Source organism: Myotis myotis, unplaced genomic scaffold (genome assembly GCF_014108235.1).
Source record: "Myotis myotis isolate mMyoMyo1 unplaced genomic scaffold, mMyoMyo1.p scaffold_m19_p_1, whole genome shotgun sequence".
In the NCBI taxonomy this organism is placed as follows: domain Eukaryota; kingdom Metazoa; phylum Chordata; class Mammalia; order Chiroptera; family Vespertilionidae; genus Myotis; species Myotis myotis.
The window spans coordinates 86,159,545-86,174,697 of NW_023416313.1; the positions used below are offsets into that span (position 1 = coordinate 86,159,545).

The 15,153-nt window shown below is 44.7% G+C and overlaps 1 protein-coding gene across 1 annotated transcript in view; it reads right to left on the reverse strand.

Annotated features, from left to right (window-relative positions):
• Nucleotides 1-241: 241 nt before the first annotated feature.
• The window catches only part of HADH (hydroxyacyl-CoA dehydrogenase), a 57,414-nt gene continuing 42,502 nt past the window's right edge, over nucleotides 242-15,153 (reverse strand). Inside the window, exons 6-8 of the mRNA XM_036343698.1 lie at nucleotides 7,472-7,544; nucleotides 2,004-2,120; nucleotides 242-1,062 (exon numbers count right to left, since the gene is read on the reverse strand). Coding sequence (XP_036199591.1) covers nucleotides 944-1,062; nucleotides 2,004-2,120; nucleotides 7,472-7,544 — 309 coding nt within the window. The 3' untranslated portion in view covers nucleotides 242-943. The remainder of the gene's footprint in view (nucleotides 1,063-2,003; nucleotides 2,121-7,471; nucleotides 7,545-15,153) is intronic.

Consider the following 15,153-nt stretch of genomic DNA (forward strand, 5'->3'; position numbering starts at 1 on the left):
TATTTCCCTTTGTTGGCAAAGAAGCAGATGTTCCTTCAAAATTGTTTTCTGTGCCCTTAGTGTGATTTTATTGGCAAGAAACCTGGAGTGACGGCTACAGTCAGGTCCCCACAAACACCTCCACATGAACACCTCCTCCTCGCCACTGCCGCTTTAAACAGCAATAGACCGAAGGCGGTGGGGCACGGCTCTCAGCTAAATCACCAACCTTTACTTTTGTAATCACTTAAGCATGTTACCATTTAAAATTATACATGTTTATTTCAATTCAAATTTTTACAGATTAAAAGATTGTATTTTAGTAGAGTCAATTTGTAGGCAGTTTGCAGTAATGATTTCTCATGAAAAAAAAAAAAAGAGAGAGAGAGAGACCAAACTCATCCAGATTTCAGATGTGAATGGAACCTCTTCCTGCAAACCAAGCGCATGGCGATGTTCCTGCCAGTCCAGCAGATGATGAGTGGGATAGAAACAGGACACTAGTTGTGCCCAGGATGTGCGGAGAGGCTCAAAGCTGCAGGTAGCAGACCTCACAAAGGTGAGATGCAACGCTGCTCCCTACAGCGCGCCACAGACACATCACGGTCTCGCCAACGCCTCCAAGTGGCAGCGATGACCCCTAAACGCTCTCAGAGGAAGTGTGTGAATTCAGGCAATGCTTTTTCAAAGTGACGAGGTTTAAAAGAAATGTTTGCTCCAAGGCACCAAGGGTGTAAAGCTTTTTAGAAAATACACAGAAATGAACAGACTAAAAAAAGGAATTCATTCTCAATAGAGAACCCTGCTACGTGTAAATAATTACTTCAGACAGATTACAATCAAATTGCACATCTCAGACTGTGCTGCATGGGAGCAGGTCCAACCCCAGGACATTCCCGCGGGCACTTGGGGCGGCTGCTGGTGGAACTTACAGGGCTCGTCCCGGAGCTGGAGCACCTGTGCATCATTTGTATTTATAAAACCCTTCTCCCGTCTTCTTGCCAAGCTTTTTCTCTGCTACCATCTTGTTCACGGACGGGCTGGGCTGAAACAGGGGGTTCTGTGTATCCATCTCATGCCACCCTATTGAGAGGAGGGAAGAGGGCTCAGATGAAGTGCTGGGCTTATTTTCACATCTCAGCATTCCCAGGGCAAGACTAAAGGTCCCACTTTGATGTGGGAGAGCCCCTTGGGTGTGGTGCCCCTCAGGCCAACATGGCAGAGAGAGGCTGAGCTGGTGCAGCCCCAGGGCCCCAAAGGAGATGAGCTGCCTGCCTTCCCCCCACCCCACGCTGCTTGAGGCCTGGCTCCTGTTTATCCAACCCTTCCTGAAATCATTGGTTTAACTGCGGTTGAACCCTTCACAGTCAAACAACTTTCAGAACATGTGAAAAATCTGAATTTGCTGCTGCTGGTATTTTACATCCTCTTAAAATTCCAAAGTGCATGCTTCAGGTAGAACCTTCCTCACTCCTCCCGAACATGTAAGTGTTCTTTGTGAAACCTGGTAGTATGAGCTACCTGCAACCTCAGCAGTCCCACTGTAATAATTATTTTTCCTGTTTCAGAGCCTTCACAGTAAAGTGGACACATTAAAGAAAATGGCTGGGTATCCTGACTGCAGTGCGGTCACACAAATCAGAATGTGTGCGAGAAGGACACAATGCGTCAGTGCCGCTTCATGGTTTCACACTGTGCTGTGGTTTTGTGATGGAACTGCGGGGTGATACTGGGAAAGGGTAAATAGGACTGTCTGTTTTATATGTGAAACTTCCTGTGAATCTATAATTATTTCAAAGTGCAAAGTTAAAAATAAAAAAGGTACCCGGTGAAGAGATGCTAGGGAGCCAGCACATTTTTCCTTCCTCTACCACCTAGTAACTTGAGTTGTTAAGCCATGTGGGCAGGACTTCGGGGAGTCTAAGACCCCTTAGAATTTCTGTTTTAAACAGGCCTGTAAGTCACAATTGAGAGAAACTACCTCAACTCAATGAAGAAAGACAACAGAGAATCCCAAGTCGTACCGTCCATGATGAACTTCGTTGTGTCCAGCCCAACGTAATCAAGAAGCTCAAACGGGCCCATGGGGTACCCAGCTCCTAGCTTCATAGCGATGTCGATGTCTTCCTTGGACGCGTCACCTAGGGAGAAGGGGAGCCTGTTACTGTCTTCCCACAGTTCTCCTTGCCAGGTCGCTAGTTCCAGAACTACTAGAGTTCTGCATATCTGCACATTCAAAAAATATCGGGAGTCGGGATTTCTGGCTTAAGTCAGAGACACATGCTAAACAGGTCACAAGACTTTCAAAGCTGTTTTGTAGGTGAGTTCTGCACATGGACAGAGAAAGCCCCCGTGACCCTGATTCCAACATTAGTTACTTTCTAACGGGTTGGAAATTTCCAAGTCTGGAATAATTTACTAAAATATCATTTAGAGATTTTAGAATCTAAAGCAGATTTCTGATTGATAAATGGACTTTTCTTTATAAAAGAACTAAGTTTTATACTTTTGTATTTATTGTATATATATTTTTCTTTTCCAGCTTTCTTGGTTTTGCAAGTAATGAGTATCACAGTCACATAAACACTTCAGTCAAAATAACGTTTGAAGAAAAGCCCAAACCTGCTTTAAAACTGCTATGAAAGCTTGAACATGTGCTGAGAAGACTAAGACAAGGGCCAATATGCTTCTTCCTAGGAGTTGCATCCTTAGCATCCTGTCCTTGGGCCACAGGAGGCCTTGACAGAGAACAGCCTGTCCCTTTCTCCGAAATCGGGAGCGGGAAGAGTCTATAGTAGGTGGCTATCTAGAATTTTGTTCCAAAGCATAAAGAAAGGGACAATTATACCAAAATGTTAAAAATGCTCAGAGAAGATTTCATACCTAAGTATTTTGGATTTTGGGGCATGAGAAACAGGAACTATTTAAAGATCTATAAAGATGATTTTTTAAAGCAAATTAAGTACTGAAGTAATGCCAAAGATTTCAAGGCAGTCCAAGGCGATTAAAATACCAGGCAATTATTTCATAAGGGTGACATTATTAGTACTCCCCTAATTAGTTAACCAGAGGGTCCTGAGGGTCATGATTTAAATTCAGGTCATAAGAAAGCAAAGAGAGCAAAATGAGCATACACACTAGCCTTATCAGGTGTCCTCATTCATTCATTCATTCATTCAACTTGCATTCATATCTGTCATGTACCAGGCACCCAGACTTAGAATGAGACAAAGAAAATCAAGAAGAGCACTTGAGTATGAGTACTCAAGATATAATGGGAGAAGTCAGATGTGTAAACCAAAAATTTCACCATTAACAAGAGCTCAAGACTCACACAGCTGTGTGGGCAAAGATGGGGTGGTTTACTCACACTACCATGACTTCACCAAAACTACCACCAGGCCCAGGTCCTAAATGTCCCAAAGAGAAACCCCAAGGGAAGAGCAGGCAGCGGAGGCGATCTCAGGCAGCAGGAACAGCATGTGCAAAGCCAGGGATGAGAAAGAACATGGCAGCTGAAAGGCGGAGTCTGCTCAAAGAATGTCATTAAACCCCATGGCTTCCATGCTGTCAGAGCCAGAATGCTGGAATGACAGCCTCGCACATTCCTCCGGCTCAGCACCTGCCACTCCCTGTGCCGGGTGCCCAATGTCCTCGGACTCCTGACATCTGTAGGCCTCTGCTCACTACCCTCCCTCTCCATGCATGTGAACTAAGCACTCGGGGCTGGGACTCCTGCCATCCTCTTACTTTATCTTTCTCAGAGGTTACTGGTCTCAACCTAACGTGCTGGTTATTTACTAGCACTAGGGGCTCTCTCATCTCATAAGAATATAGGCTACCTAGGGACAGAAATCTCCTGGCATAATGGTTCCAACTCACCTAATGCCATTTAATCAAATCTACATTCAAGGACAGGCAATGAACCCTAGAGGAAAGACTGTAATTCCAGACTCAGAGACTCACATACTTCAAAAACTAATATGATGACAGCATATCACTAAACAAAACAAAACCTAAACAGTTTTACAGCACAACTCTAAAAATTCTATTTGGAATTAAAACAGAGCCAAAGACGCAAAAAAGAGAGAAATAAAACACACACGTATAGATTGGTGTGCTCTGTGGGAGTTAAATGTGGTGGGGTGTTTTAGACCAATAATTCCTAACTTACTTTATGGTGAAGCACTTCACTGAGAAGCTGATGCCCTCTACAAAGAAAACGTTACATACATGCAAAATTTTGCATGAACCTTAGGGGGTTCTTGGAACCCTCCTCCCCAGATAAGAGCCCTTAACTCTAGACAACAAGGAAAAGCCTCCTCAGTGAACTCCCAGATCTCCTGCAGCCTGCGAACCTGGGAGCGCCCCAACAGGGTTCTTTTGCTGGCTCATCAGCACCACCTACCAGCCACGCTTGGCATTACCACCACCCAGGGTCACAGCCACAAGGAGCAGAACCTCTCTGCAAGCCACCATTCCTTTATTCAGCAATAGTGACCTCAATGCCTGTCCTGAACCGGCACACTAAGGATATGAAGATAAGACCTGGATACCGCCACAGGAAAGGAAAGGGAAGGGAAGGAGAAAGACACTTGCCCTGCCGCAGGAACTGAGTGGCAGCCAGACAACGAAGAACCAGAGCATAAAGACACTGGCAACACAGATCAGGTCCGGCCTGCAGCCCTGAGGACACATGGTGGAGTTGTGAGAAAGGTAGGGTGAGGGAAAAGGCCCTCTGGCAAGGACACTGTCCTTGATGACAACAGAACCTCTGAATATAAAGAGTGACAGTGTGAGCAGGACATCACAGTGACTGGAGGCCAGTGACTGTGGCCCCATCACCCTGCCAGAGCCTACCGTGGCCTGTCAGAGTGGCACCTGATGGGGGCAGCTGTCTGCTACCGGGCACCAGCCTGCTCAAAGGTGTGGAGAGTGAGCTCTGACCACAGGGATGAGGATGACTGGCTCCACCAATCAGGCCTTAACGACGGTGGGGATGAATGAGAGCGACAGAAAGAGGACAGAAGCTGAAGGACGCAGGGACGCTCGAAGCTCAGAGGCAGAGGGGAGAGCGGTGGAGTGCCTGGATACCATGGGGAGTTGGTGCAGCCTGTGGCTTTCTGCAAGCTGTTCAGCTGCCAGGAGGCCTGAGTGGATGATGACTGGGATGAGCCCCTGCTGTAATGCCCCAGCCCCTTCTGCTGAGCCTGCACCTCAAAGCAGCAGTGTGCCAGCCGTGTGTGGAACACTCACCCCACAGGTGTATCAGCAGTGTGTGTATGGACTGAACGTTTGTGTCCCCCAATTCCTATGTTGAAACCCTCCCCTCCCCCAATGAAATGGTATAAAAAGGCAGGGCCTTTGGGAAGTGATCAGGATCAGATGAGGTCATGAGGGTGGAGCCCCCATGAGTGGGATGAGAGCCCCTCAAAGAGCCAGTTTCCTCTCTGAAATCTCCACGTGAGGACAGTGTGAGGACACAGCGAGAAGTCAGCAGCCCGCAGCAGGCCCTCACCAGAACCCAACCTTGCCATCACCTTGACCCTGGACTTCCAGCCTCCAGATTGGTGAGATATAAACTTGTTAGTTACAGGCTACCCAGTCTGTGGTATTCTTGTGACAGCAGCTCGAGCTGCCCAAGGCAGTGTTGTACAGAGCTTTCCTCAAGAGTTCAGAAAAGGCCGGGAGAAAGAGTCAGTGTACGCCTTCGCTGTATGACTCTGCTGCTGGGCCCTGGGCCCCCCCGCCATGGGGCAGACACAGCATGCACTGTGTTCTCACCCCCCAGGACAGCACGAGACTGTCCAAACATGGCAGAGACAGTTACAGTTAGGAAGAGATGTGAGGTGGCGTGAACACCTTTGCTGCTTCAAGGAGCCCCGCTGAGGCAGGGCTAGCACAGGGGAGCTGGGATGACAGGGAGGAATCAACAGTGACAAATGAACAGATGTGACAGGCAACAGAGGATCCAGAATGGGTTCAGGTTTCAAAGTAGAATAGATGCTGGCAGGTCAGCACAGACAATGGAAATGGGTGGCGGGTGTGTATCTCAACACCTCTGTGTGGGCTGAAGGAGGGCAGAACCTTGAGGGCAGCAGCAGGGACATGGTAAGGAGCCTGAGGTTGACATGAGGAGTCCAGACCACAGTGGGCTTGCTGGGAGAAAGCCCCGCCCCTGACATGACCCCCAGCTGTTCTAGAAGAACAGGCGCTGGCTCCCAGGCCCTGAGAAGCAGTCAGTGGGGAGGCAAAGGGACAGAATGACAGGTGCTGAGGGCAACGTCAAAGGCAAACTAAGGGTCAGATTCCCCTTCCAGCTTCACCTCACCAGCCACTGGTGATGGTGAGGCTCAAAGGGAATGCATCTGTTCAGAAAGAGAACACTGCCGGGGACTGGGGACAGAAGACAAGAAAATGACTTTCAACTTACAATCTGGTAAATGGTCCATCTGCAAATATGTCAAAGTGACAATATGTTGCAGTGAGAAAAACACTATCAGGAGGGGAATCACCCACATGCTCTATTCTAACACATTACATTACAAAAACCAACCCTGCCTTGCAAGGTTGGGCAAAACATTTCCCGCTTCCTCTGAGCTGTAATTAGGCGTATTTGTTGATAGATAAACACAGAAGTGTTGGTTTGATCTTGGAGCAAAAGTGAGGCAAATGCTCTCCTGAAACACAGAGAAAAGTTTTAATATTTAAAGCAGATTTTGAGGAAGCAAATGTGCTTTCATCTCTCTGGAAGAGCTGGTAGAAACGTTTTGTTTCGAAATGAAATGCTCAGGAGCAAGCATTTGTGAAGTAATTGAAAACAATTACACTTGCTTTTTATCCATCCTATTAAGGCTCTTTGCCTTTGAAGCTGACATGATAGTTACCTTTCCAGAAATGTGGTGGGGAAGGCAGGCAGGAGGCTACATGACATTTTATAATCTGGACCGGGTCCCAGGTCTTATACGTCTATCAACAAGTACTGAGGAGACATTTTAGACTATTCTTAAGGTTAAAAACCCAATCTGCACCGTGGCATCATCAGCAAGGCCGGACAGGGCTGTCAGAAGAGGTCCTTAGCGCATGCCAGCCTTGTTACTTACTTTCTATCACAGTCACAATTTAGAGCTTTAAGGAAAACTGAAGGTTACCTAGCCCAGTAATTTTCACATTACTACTATTATTTTAAGCAATAAACCCTTTAACCAAAAGCAGAGATCCAGGATATAAAGCCGTGCTGGCCGTGCAATTGCTCTGGCCAGGACTACAGTGGAGGGTCCCAGAGCCACACCTCAGAGGCCTCCCAGGGAACCCAGGGGGCCCTGGCAACACACCAACAGAGGTACCAGGGCCCAGGGTGAGGCCAACTCACCCGGCTAGAAAATGGATGCTCCTTCCCTGCTCTGTAAGGCCCGCCCTTCCTGCAGCCCCTGCCTGAGGACATCCAGGCCTGCAGCTCCCGCCTGGCCCAGGACAGCCACCTCGTTCGTACCTCGTTCGTACAGCCGGACTGCTTCCATGAGGTAGGGCACCAGCAGGCGGTTCACAATAAACCCGGGCGTGTCCTGTTTTAGGAGACAGAGAAAGAAAAGACACGTGAGTTTTCATTGAACTCTATCTTTTGTGAAGTTACCAGGCTGCCCCTATGTTACCCATATTTATGAAGCTATACATTTTCAAAACTTGTATTATAGTAGCAGCACAGCCTTACTTCCGCTTTACATGACAATTTATCCAACAACTATAGTACTTAACAAAACGCCAGATGCCCCCACTGCCTGATCCTGAAATAAAGGCAGGTTAAGGAAGGGGGTTGTCAGAAGAGCATGGCTTTGGGGGCAGGCATATCTGGGCTCAAATTCTAACACTCTCTGACCTTGCATCATCCTGAAGTCCAGTTTTATGATTTGTGAAATGGAGTCATCATTTCTATGTGATGTGCAGACACATCAGAAAACAGTTTTGCTGTGCACATTGCCCGGCACTCAATGGCAGCCCCTCTGCTCCTCTCCTTTCCTCTCCTCTCCCACACCCCTGTCAGGGATCTAGAAAAAGCAACACTCCATCTCAAACCCCCACAGCAGCACTTCTTCTGGGCTCCTCAGAGCCATTCCTGGGCCCCTCAGGATTTTCTCCTGCTTCGGTGCACAGTGGAGGCGGTCGAGCTGGGAACAGGTTTCGGGACAATCGACGTGAGGCCAATCACTGGCCTTTCACACACGCCACTTAGGACCCACCACTCTGGGCAACTCCTTCCACTCTTTCCCTCGCATCGAAACCTTCCCCATCTCCCCTGGAGACCTAGTGTGGGATGTGGGTTCACCTACTGATCTCTTTTGGGGGCTAATAGGGCGGTAATTTTTGGTGTATTTATGTGAAGCTGATTCCATTAAGTAAATGGCCCCTCTCTTTGAAAAAAAAAAAAAAAGGCTGTGATCTCCCTGCAGGCAGAATTCTCACCCTGGCCTGGGGTTCCATTTCTCACACACTAGGCAATCCGTACACACTGAATTAAAGATGGCCCACCCTGCACTGCTCTTACAGCTAGCCTGACTGCACGGGACACACTGGGCAGCCAAGCCACAGGGCTTATACCTCCTTTCAAACATCCCCTACCCCTAGCTACCAGGAATACAGACATGCATACAAGAGCTGTATCCGTTTCACCAAGGTTGTATTAATGAAATGATGACGACTTTATAACCAGGGGGAAAATGCTTTTCAAATTTAAAAGGTTTATTAGAGAAACTCAAATGAGGCACACCATATACAAGGTTAGAAGTCAGAAAGCAGCCTGGGAAAAATATCTGCTCTACTTACAATATACAGCGTTTTAAAATAGAGTTTATATTGTCTACATAAAGAGCCTGAAAAGTGCTAAAACTCACAAAGTATTTAAACACGCTACAAAAAATTTTCATTGGAGATGAGGAAGAAGATGGCGGCGATAGGCAGACGTGTCCCAGGCCGTGTCCCGGAGCAAATGGAGTGAGCAGCTGAAACTAATAACACCCACCCCGAATTGGCGAAATTACTCAGCTGGTGAGACGGTTTGCAGCCGGGAAGGGCAGAACTCCCCTGGAAAGGTAAAAAAAACAGGGATTTGGGCAGGAAAGTTTGCCAGACCTCTGAGCCCAGAGGGTCAGAGGGAGACCGCGTGGCAGACAGCCGTGTCCCTTGGGACAGGCACGGCCCCTGACTGGGGAAAGGAGATCCGCGGGATTCCTGGCACCGCCGGGGAATTTGAGATCTGGGTTCTGTGATCACGGAGGACTGAGCCTAAAGGGGGCAGCCTGAAAAGCTGACCAGACCATGTAGTGCCGGTAAGAGAAGAGCTTACAGAGACTCAGCCTTCCCTGTTTCCGCGGCCGGCGTTTGTTTGTTTGTTTTCACTGAATCCTGTTCATAAGACATTTTGGATACAGACACCCACCTGTGCTGAAGAGAGGGAGAAGGTGCGGACGAGTGGAATCTGGGGAGAGACTGAGGAGAGAGGGGGGGCCGGGAGAGGTGGCAGTGAATTGAGTGCTGAGACACCCCTGGGCCCAGGATCCCGGCAGCCATTCTTTCCGGAGGGTGGGACTCCTCCACCTAGCCCCCAGGCAAGGAGCACAGCCACACCCAGATTCCACCCTGAACGAGATCAAGGATTAAAATAATCTGATCAGTCCCTGGGAGTTAACAGGGTCTGGCCTATAGAGGGATTTTCAATCCCAGCAACAACACAGAGCAGGTAACTATTAAGGAACCAGCTCTGGGCAGTGGACTTCCCCAAACCAGTTTTAAGTGCAATAGAGACGATAAACCCAAGCTTCTGGACAGAGAGGCCCTATAGCCTCAGAGGCCAACCCAAAAACACTGCCACCCAGAAGCTGAGCCACAAACTGACTCTTAGCTAAATACAAATTAAGGCAGTCTGGGACACAAATACGGCCTGCTTTAAAATCAGGACTGTGGTTTACAACACGGAGGAACAGTGTATCGCAGGGAAATTCAGCACTCTCCTGAATACCTGACAGACTGACGAGTAGAAGAACCGAAGGACCTTCACTACTGCAAATTTTTTTTTCTTCTTTTTTCTTTTTTCACCTTTTAACTAAGAAACCAATTTTTTTTTCTTCTTTTTCCATCACCTGATTTTACCCTTTTAATTACTACATTTTTATTTTTAACCAGTATTATTACTGCTACCATTTTACCATTTTTTAAAGTGCCATTTTATTTTCTCTTTATTTTATTTTGGGATTAGTGTTCTCCATTCTATTTTCATCGTTCCTTTAGCATCAATTTTCCCTACCTCAATTTTACCTCTATGCTAAAACCCTCTCCCTCACTTTTCCCGTTTTGTTGTCCTGTTTCTCTTACCCTATTCCTGCTTTAGATTTTCCCTATTCCTTCTGTTTACCTCCTGTCAAAATTTCACCCTACTTATATATCCTATTTCCAATCCACTGCTCTAAATCCTTATACACATATCCCTTATCTTTCTTCACTATCCAAAATATTTTTTTCTTCTTTTATCTTTCTATTGTTTTGTTGCTATTTGCTTGATTGTTGAGTATATTGTTTTTTTGTTGTTGTTGTTGTTTGTGTCTGTGTGTGCGTGTGTGTGTGTTTTAGGACTGGTTGTGAGGCTGTTTTTCTTTTTTTTTTTCTGCTGGTTTTTCCCCTCCCTCCACCCCCCCTCCCCCCCCCCCCCCCGCCTGGTTATTTTTGTGCTTCTGTTTTCCCTTGACTCTCTTAATATTATTGGTTGTTTCTAGTTTGCATTCATCTCCAGGGAGCTGTTGCTGGAATTTGTTGGGATTAGTGGAGGTTCTATCAGAGTTTTCTCCTCATTTAAATGGTCTCTTCCCCTCTTCTACTTCATTCTCTCTTTTCGCTTTTTTTTTCCGCTTTTTTTTCCTCTTTTCTTTCCCCCTCCTTTTTCCCAATTTCATTTTTGCACTCCTTTTTTTTCTTCCCTACTTTTCTTTTCTTTTCTTTTTTCTCTTTTATCTTTTTCTCTTCTTTCTTCCTTATCCCCTAATTCTCTTAATTCAGGTGGTCACCTTTATTTGGGGTTATTAATATCGTGAATATATTTGTGTTTAGTGCCTGGTACGTAGTGCCTTGTTGTGTTGTATTTTGTGCCTTTAAATCAATGCAGCAGATCCAAGCAACAGCAGCCTCCTGAGCACCACACCCTCTGTCTGAGGGACAGCAGCTGTATGTGAAGCCTCCCCCCACCAGCCAGAAGAGCCACCACAGCTGTGAACAGCACCCACCAGAGGAGCTGCTGCCAACTGAGGAGCAGCTGCTACCGCAACGGCCCGAGGAGCAACCACAGCCCAAGGAGCCACTGCCACCCAGGGAGCAGCCACTGAACGACTCAACATCTAGATATGTCAGTGAGATCAAACATGGGTAGACAAAGAAACCCCCAAAGGAAAGAGAAGGAGGACTCTCCAGAAAAGCAGCTAAGTAATACAGAGGCATGCAACATGACAGAAAAAGAATTCAGAATAAGGGACCGAGAGTGCATAAACCGGATGGAGGAAAAAATCAACAACTTCTGCAAGAAGCAAGAAGAAACAGATGAAAAAGTCAACTACCTATGCAAGAAGCAAGAAGAAACAGATGAAAAAATCAATAACATATGGAAGAAGCTAGAAGAAACAGATGAAAAAATCAACAACTTAAGTAAGACCCAAGAAGAAATGAAGAGTGATATAGCTGCAATAAAAAACACCATTGAAAGTATCAACAGTAGACTAGGAGAAGGGGAGGAGCGAATTAGTGAATTAGAAGACAAGGAAGCAAAACACACCCAAAATGTACTGCAATTGGAGAAAAAAATTAAAAGACAGGAGGAGAGCCTAAGGGAGCTTTGGGACAACATGAAACGAAACAACATACGAATAATAGGGGTGCCAGAACAACAGAAAGATGAACAAGGATTAGAAAACCTATTCGAAGAAATAATATCAGAAAACTTCCCTGAGGTGGGGAAGAAAAAAGTCACACAAGCCCAGAGAGTCCCAAACAAGCTGAACCCAAAAAGACCCACACCAAGACACATCATAATTACCATGGCAAATGTTCAGGACAAAGAGAGAATCTTACAGGCTGCAAGAGAGAGACAGAAAGTTACATACAAGGGATCTCCCATTAGATTATCAAATGATTTCTCAACAGAAACACATCAGGCCAGAAAAGAATGGACGGAAATTTACAAAGTGATGCAAAGCAAAGGACTGAATCCAAGAATACTCTATCCAGCAAGGCTATCATTCAAACTTGAAGGGGAAATAAGAAGCTTCACAGACAAAAAAAGGCTAAGGGAGTTTATCACCACCAAGCCAGCAATGCAAGAAATGCTAAAAGGACTGGTGTAAAAAGAAGAAATAAAAAGCTCAGAAAGAAAACAGCCACACACAAAAAGAAATGGCTACAAACAAGTACCTTTCAATAATAACATTAAACGTAAATGGACTAAATGCTCCAACCAAAAGACATCGAGTGGCTGAATGGATAAAAAAAAATGACCCATACATCTGCTGTCTACAAGAGACCCACCTCATTAGAAGGGACTCACACAGACTGAAAGTGAAAGGATGGAAAAATATCTTTCAGGCAAACGGAAAGGAAAAGAAAGCTGGGGTAGCAATACTTATATCGGACAAAATAGACCTCAAAGTGAAGGCCATAACAAGAGATAAGGAAGGCCACTTCATAATACTAAAGGGATCAATACAACAAGAAGATATAACCCTCGTAAACATATATGCACCCAATGCTGGAGCACCCAAATTCATAAAAAAACTCCTGGAAGATATCAAAGGAGAGATCGACAACAATACAATCATAGTAGGGGACTTTACTACACCACTGACAGCACTGGATAAGTCCTCTAGACAAACAATCAGCAAAGAAACAGCAATCCTAAATGACTCACTAGAACAGATGGACTTAATAGACATCTTCAGAACACTTCACCCCAAAGCCACGGAATATACATTCTACTCAAGTGCTCATAAGACATATCCAAAAATAGACCACATATTGGGTCACAAGCAAAGTATCCACAAATTCAAGAAGATTGAAATCATAAAAAGCATCTTCTCAGACCACGATGGCATATTACAAATAAACTACAATAAAAACAACCCAAAATACTCAAATACCTGGAAGCTGAATAGCATGTTATTAAATATTGACTGGGTTACCAATGAGATCAAAGAAGAAATTAAAAACATCCTGGAAACTAATGACAATGAAAACACAACAATCCAAAACCTATGGGACACAATGAAAGCAGTCCTGAGGGGGAAGTTTATAGCTCTACAGGCCTGTTTCAAAAAAACAAGAAAAAATGGTAGTAAATCATCTAACTCTATAACTCAAAGAATTAGAAAGAGCAACAAGAAAACCCCAGAGTGAGCAGAAGGAAGGAGATAATAAAGATTAGAGCAGAAATAAATGACATAGAGACCAAAAAAAGAATACAGAAAATCAATGAAACCAAGAGCTGGCTCTTTGAAAGGATAAACAAGATTGACAAACCTCTAGCCAGACTCACCAAGAAGCAAAGAGAGAGGACCCAAATAAACAAAATCAGAAACAATAGAGGCGAAATAACAACAGACCCCACAGAAATACAAATGATTGTTAAAAAATACTATGGACAGCTCTACTCCAACAAACTAGACAACCTGGAGGAAATGGACAAATTCCTAGAAAAATACAACATTCCAAAACTCAATCAGGAAGAATCTAAAAATCTCAACAGGCCAATAACTATGGAAGAAATTGAAGCAGTCATCAAAAGCTTCCATCAAACAAAAGCCCAGGACCAGACGGCTTCACAGGGGAGTTTTACCAAACATTCAAGGAAGAACTAAAACCTATCCTCCTCAGACTACTACAAAAAATTCAAGAGGAAGGAACACTTCCAAGCTCATTCTATGAAGCCAGCATCACCCTAATACCAAAACCAGGTAAAGACAACACAATCAAAGAGAATTACAGGCCAATATCCCTCATGAACATAGATGCCAAAATCCTCAACAAAATCTTAGCAAATCGGATCCAGCAGTACATCAGAAAGATCATACACCATGACCAAGTAGGATTTATCCCAGGGATGCAAGGATGGTACGATATCCGCAAATCAATAAACGTGATACATCACATAAACAAATTGAAAGAAAAAAACCACATGGTCATATCAATTGATGCAGAAAAAGCATTTGACAAAATTCAACACCCATTTTTGATAAAAACTCTCAGTAAGGCGGGAGTAGAAGGATCATACCTCAACATAATAAAAGCCATATATGACAGGCCCACAGCCAACATCATACTCAATGGACAAAAACTAACACCATTTCCCCTAAGAACAGGAACAAGACAGGGATGCCCACTCTCACCACTCCTGTTCAACATAGTATTGGAAGTGTTAGACATTGCAATTAGGCAAGAAGAAGAAATAAAAGGCATCCAAATAGGAAAAGAGGAAGTAAAACTGTCCTTATTTGCAGACGACATGATATTATACATACAAAACCCTAGAGACTCCATCAAAAAGCTACTAGACTTAATACATGAATTTGGCAATGTAGCAGGATTCAAAATTAACCCCAAGAAATCTGAGGCATTTCTATACACCAGTAGTGAACTTTCAGAAAGAGAGATTATAAAAACAATCCCATTTACCATCGCACCAAAAAAATTAAGCTACCTAGGAATAAATTTAACTAAAGAGGTAAAAGACCTCTACTCAGAAAACTACAGGATGTTGAAAAAAGATATAGAGGAAGACATAAACAGATGGAAGAACATACCGTGTTCATGGATTGGTAGAATCATCATCATTAAAATGTCCATACTACCCAAAGCAATCTATAAATTCAACGCACTTCCCATTAAAATACCAATGGCATACTTCACAGATCTAGAATGAACTCTCCAAAAATTCATCTGGAATAAAAAAAGACCCCGAATAGCTGCAGCAATCCTGAAAAAGAACAAAGTAGGTGGGATCTCAATACCAGATATCAAGCTGTATTACAAAGCCACTGTTCTCAAAACTGCCTGGTACTGGCATAAGAACAGACAGATAGATCAATGGAATAGAATAGAGAGCCCAGAAATCGGCCCGAACCAATATGCTCAATTAATATTTGACAAAGG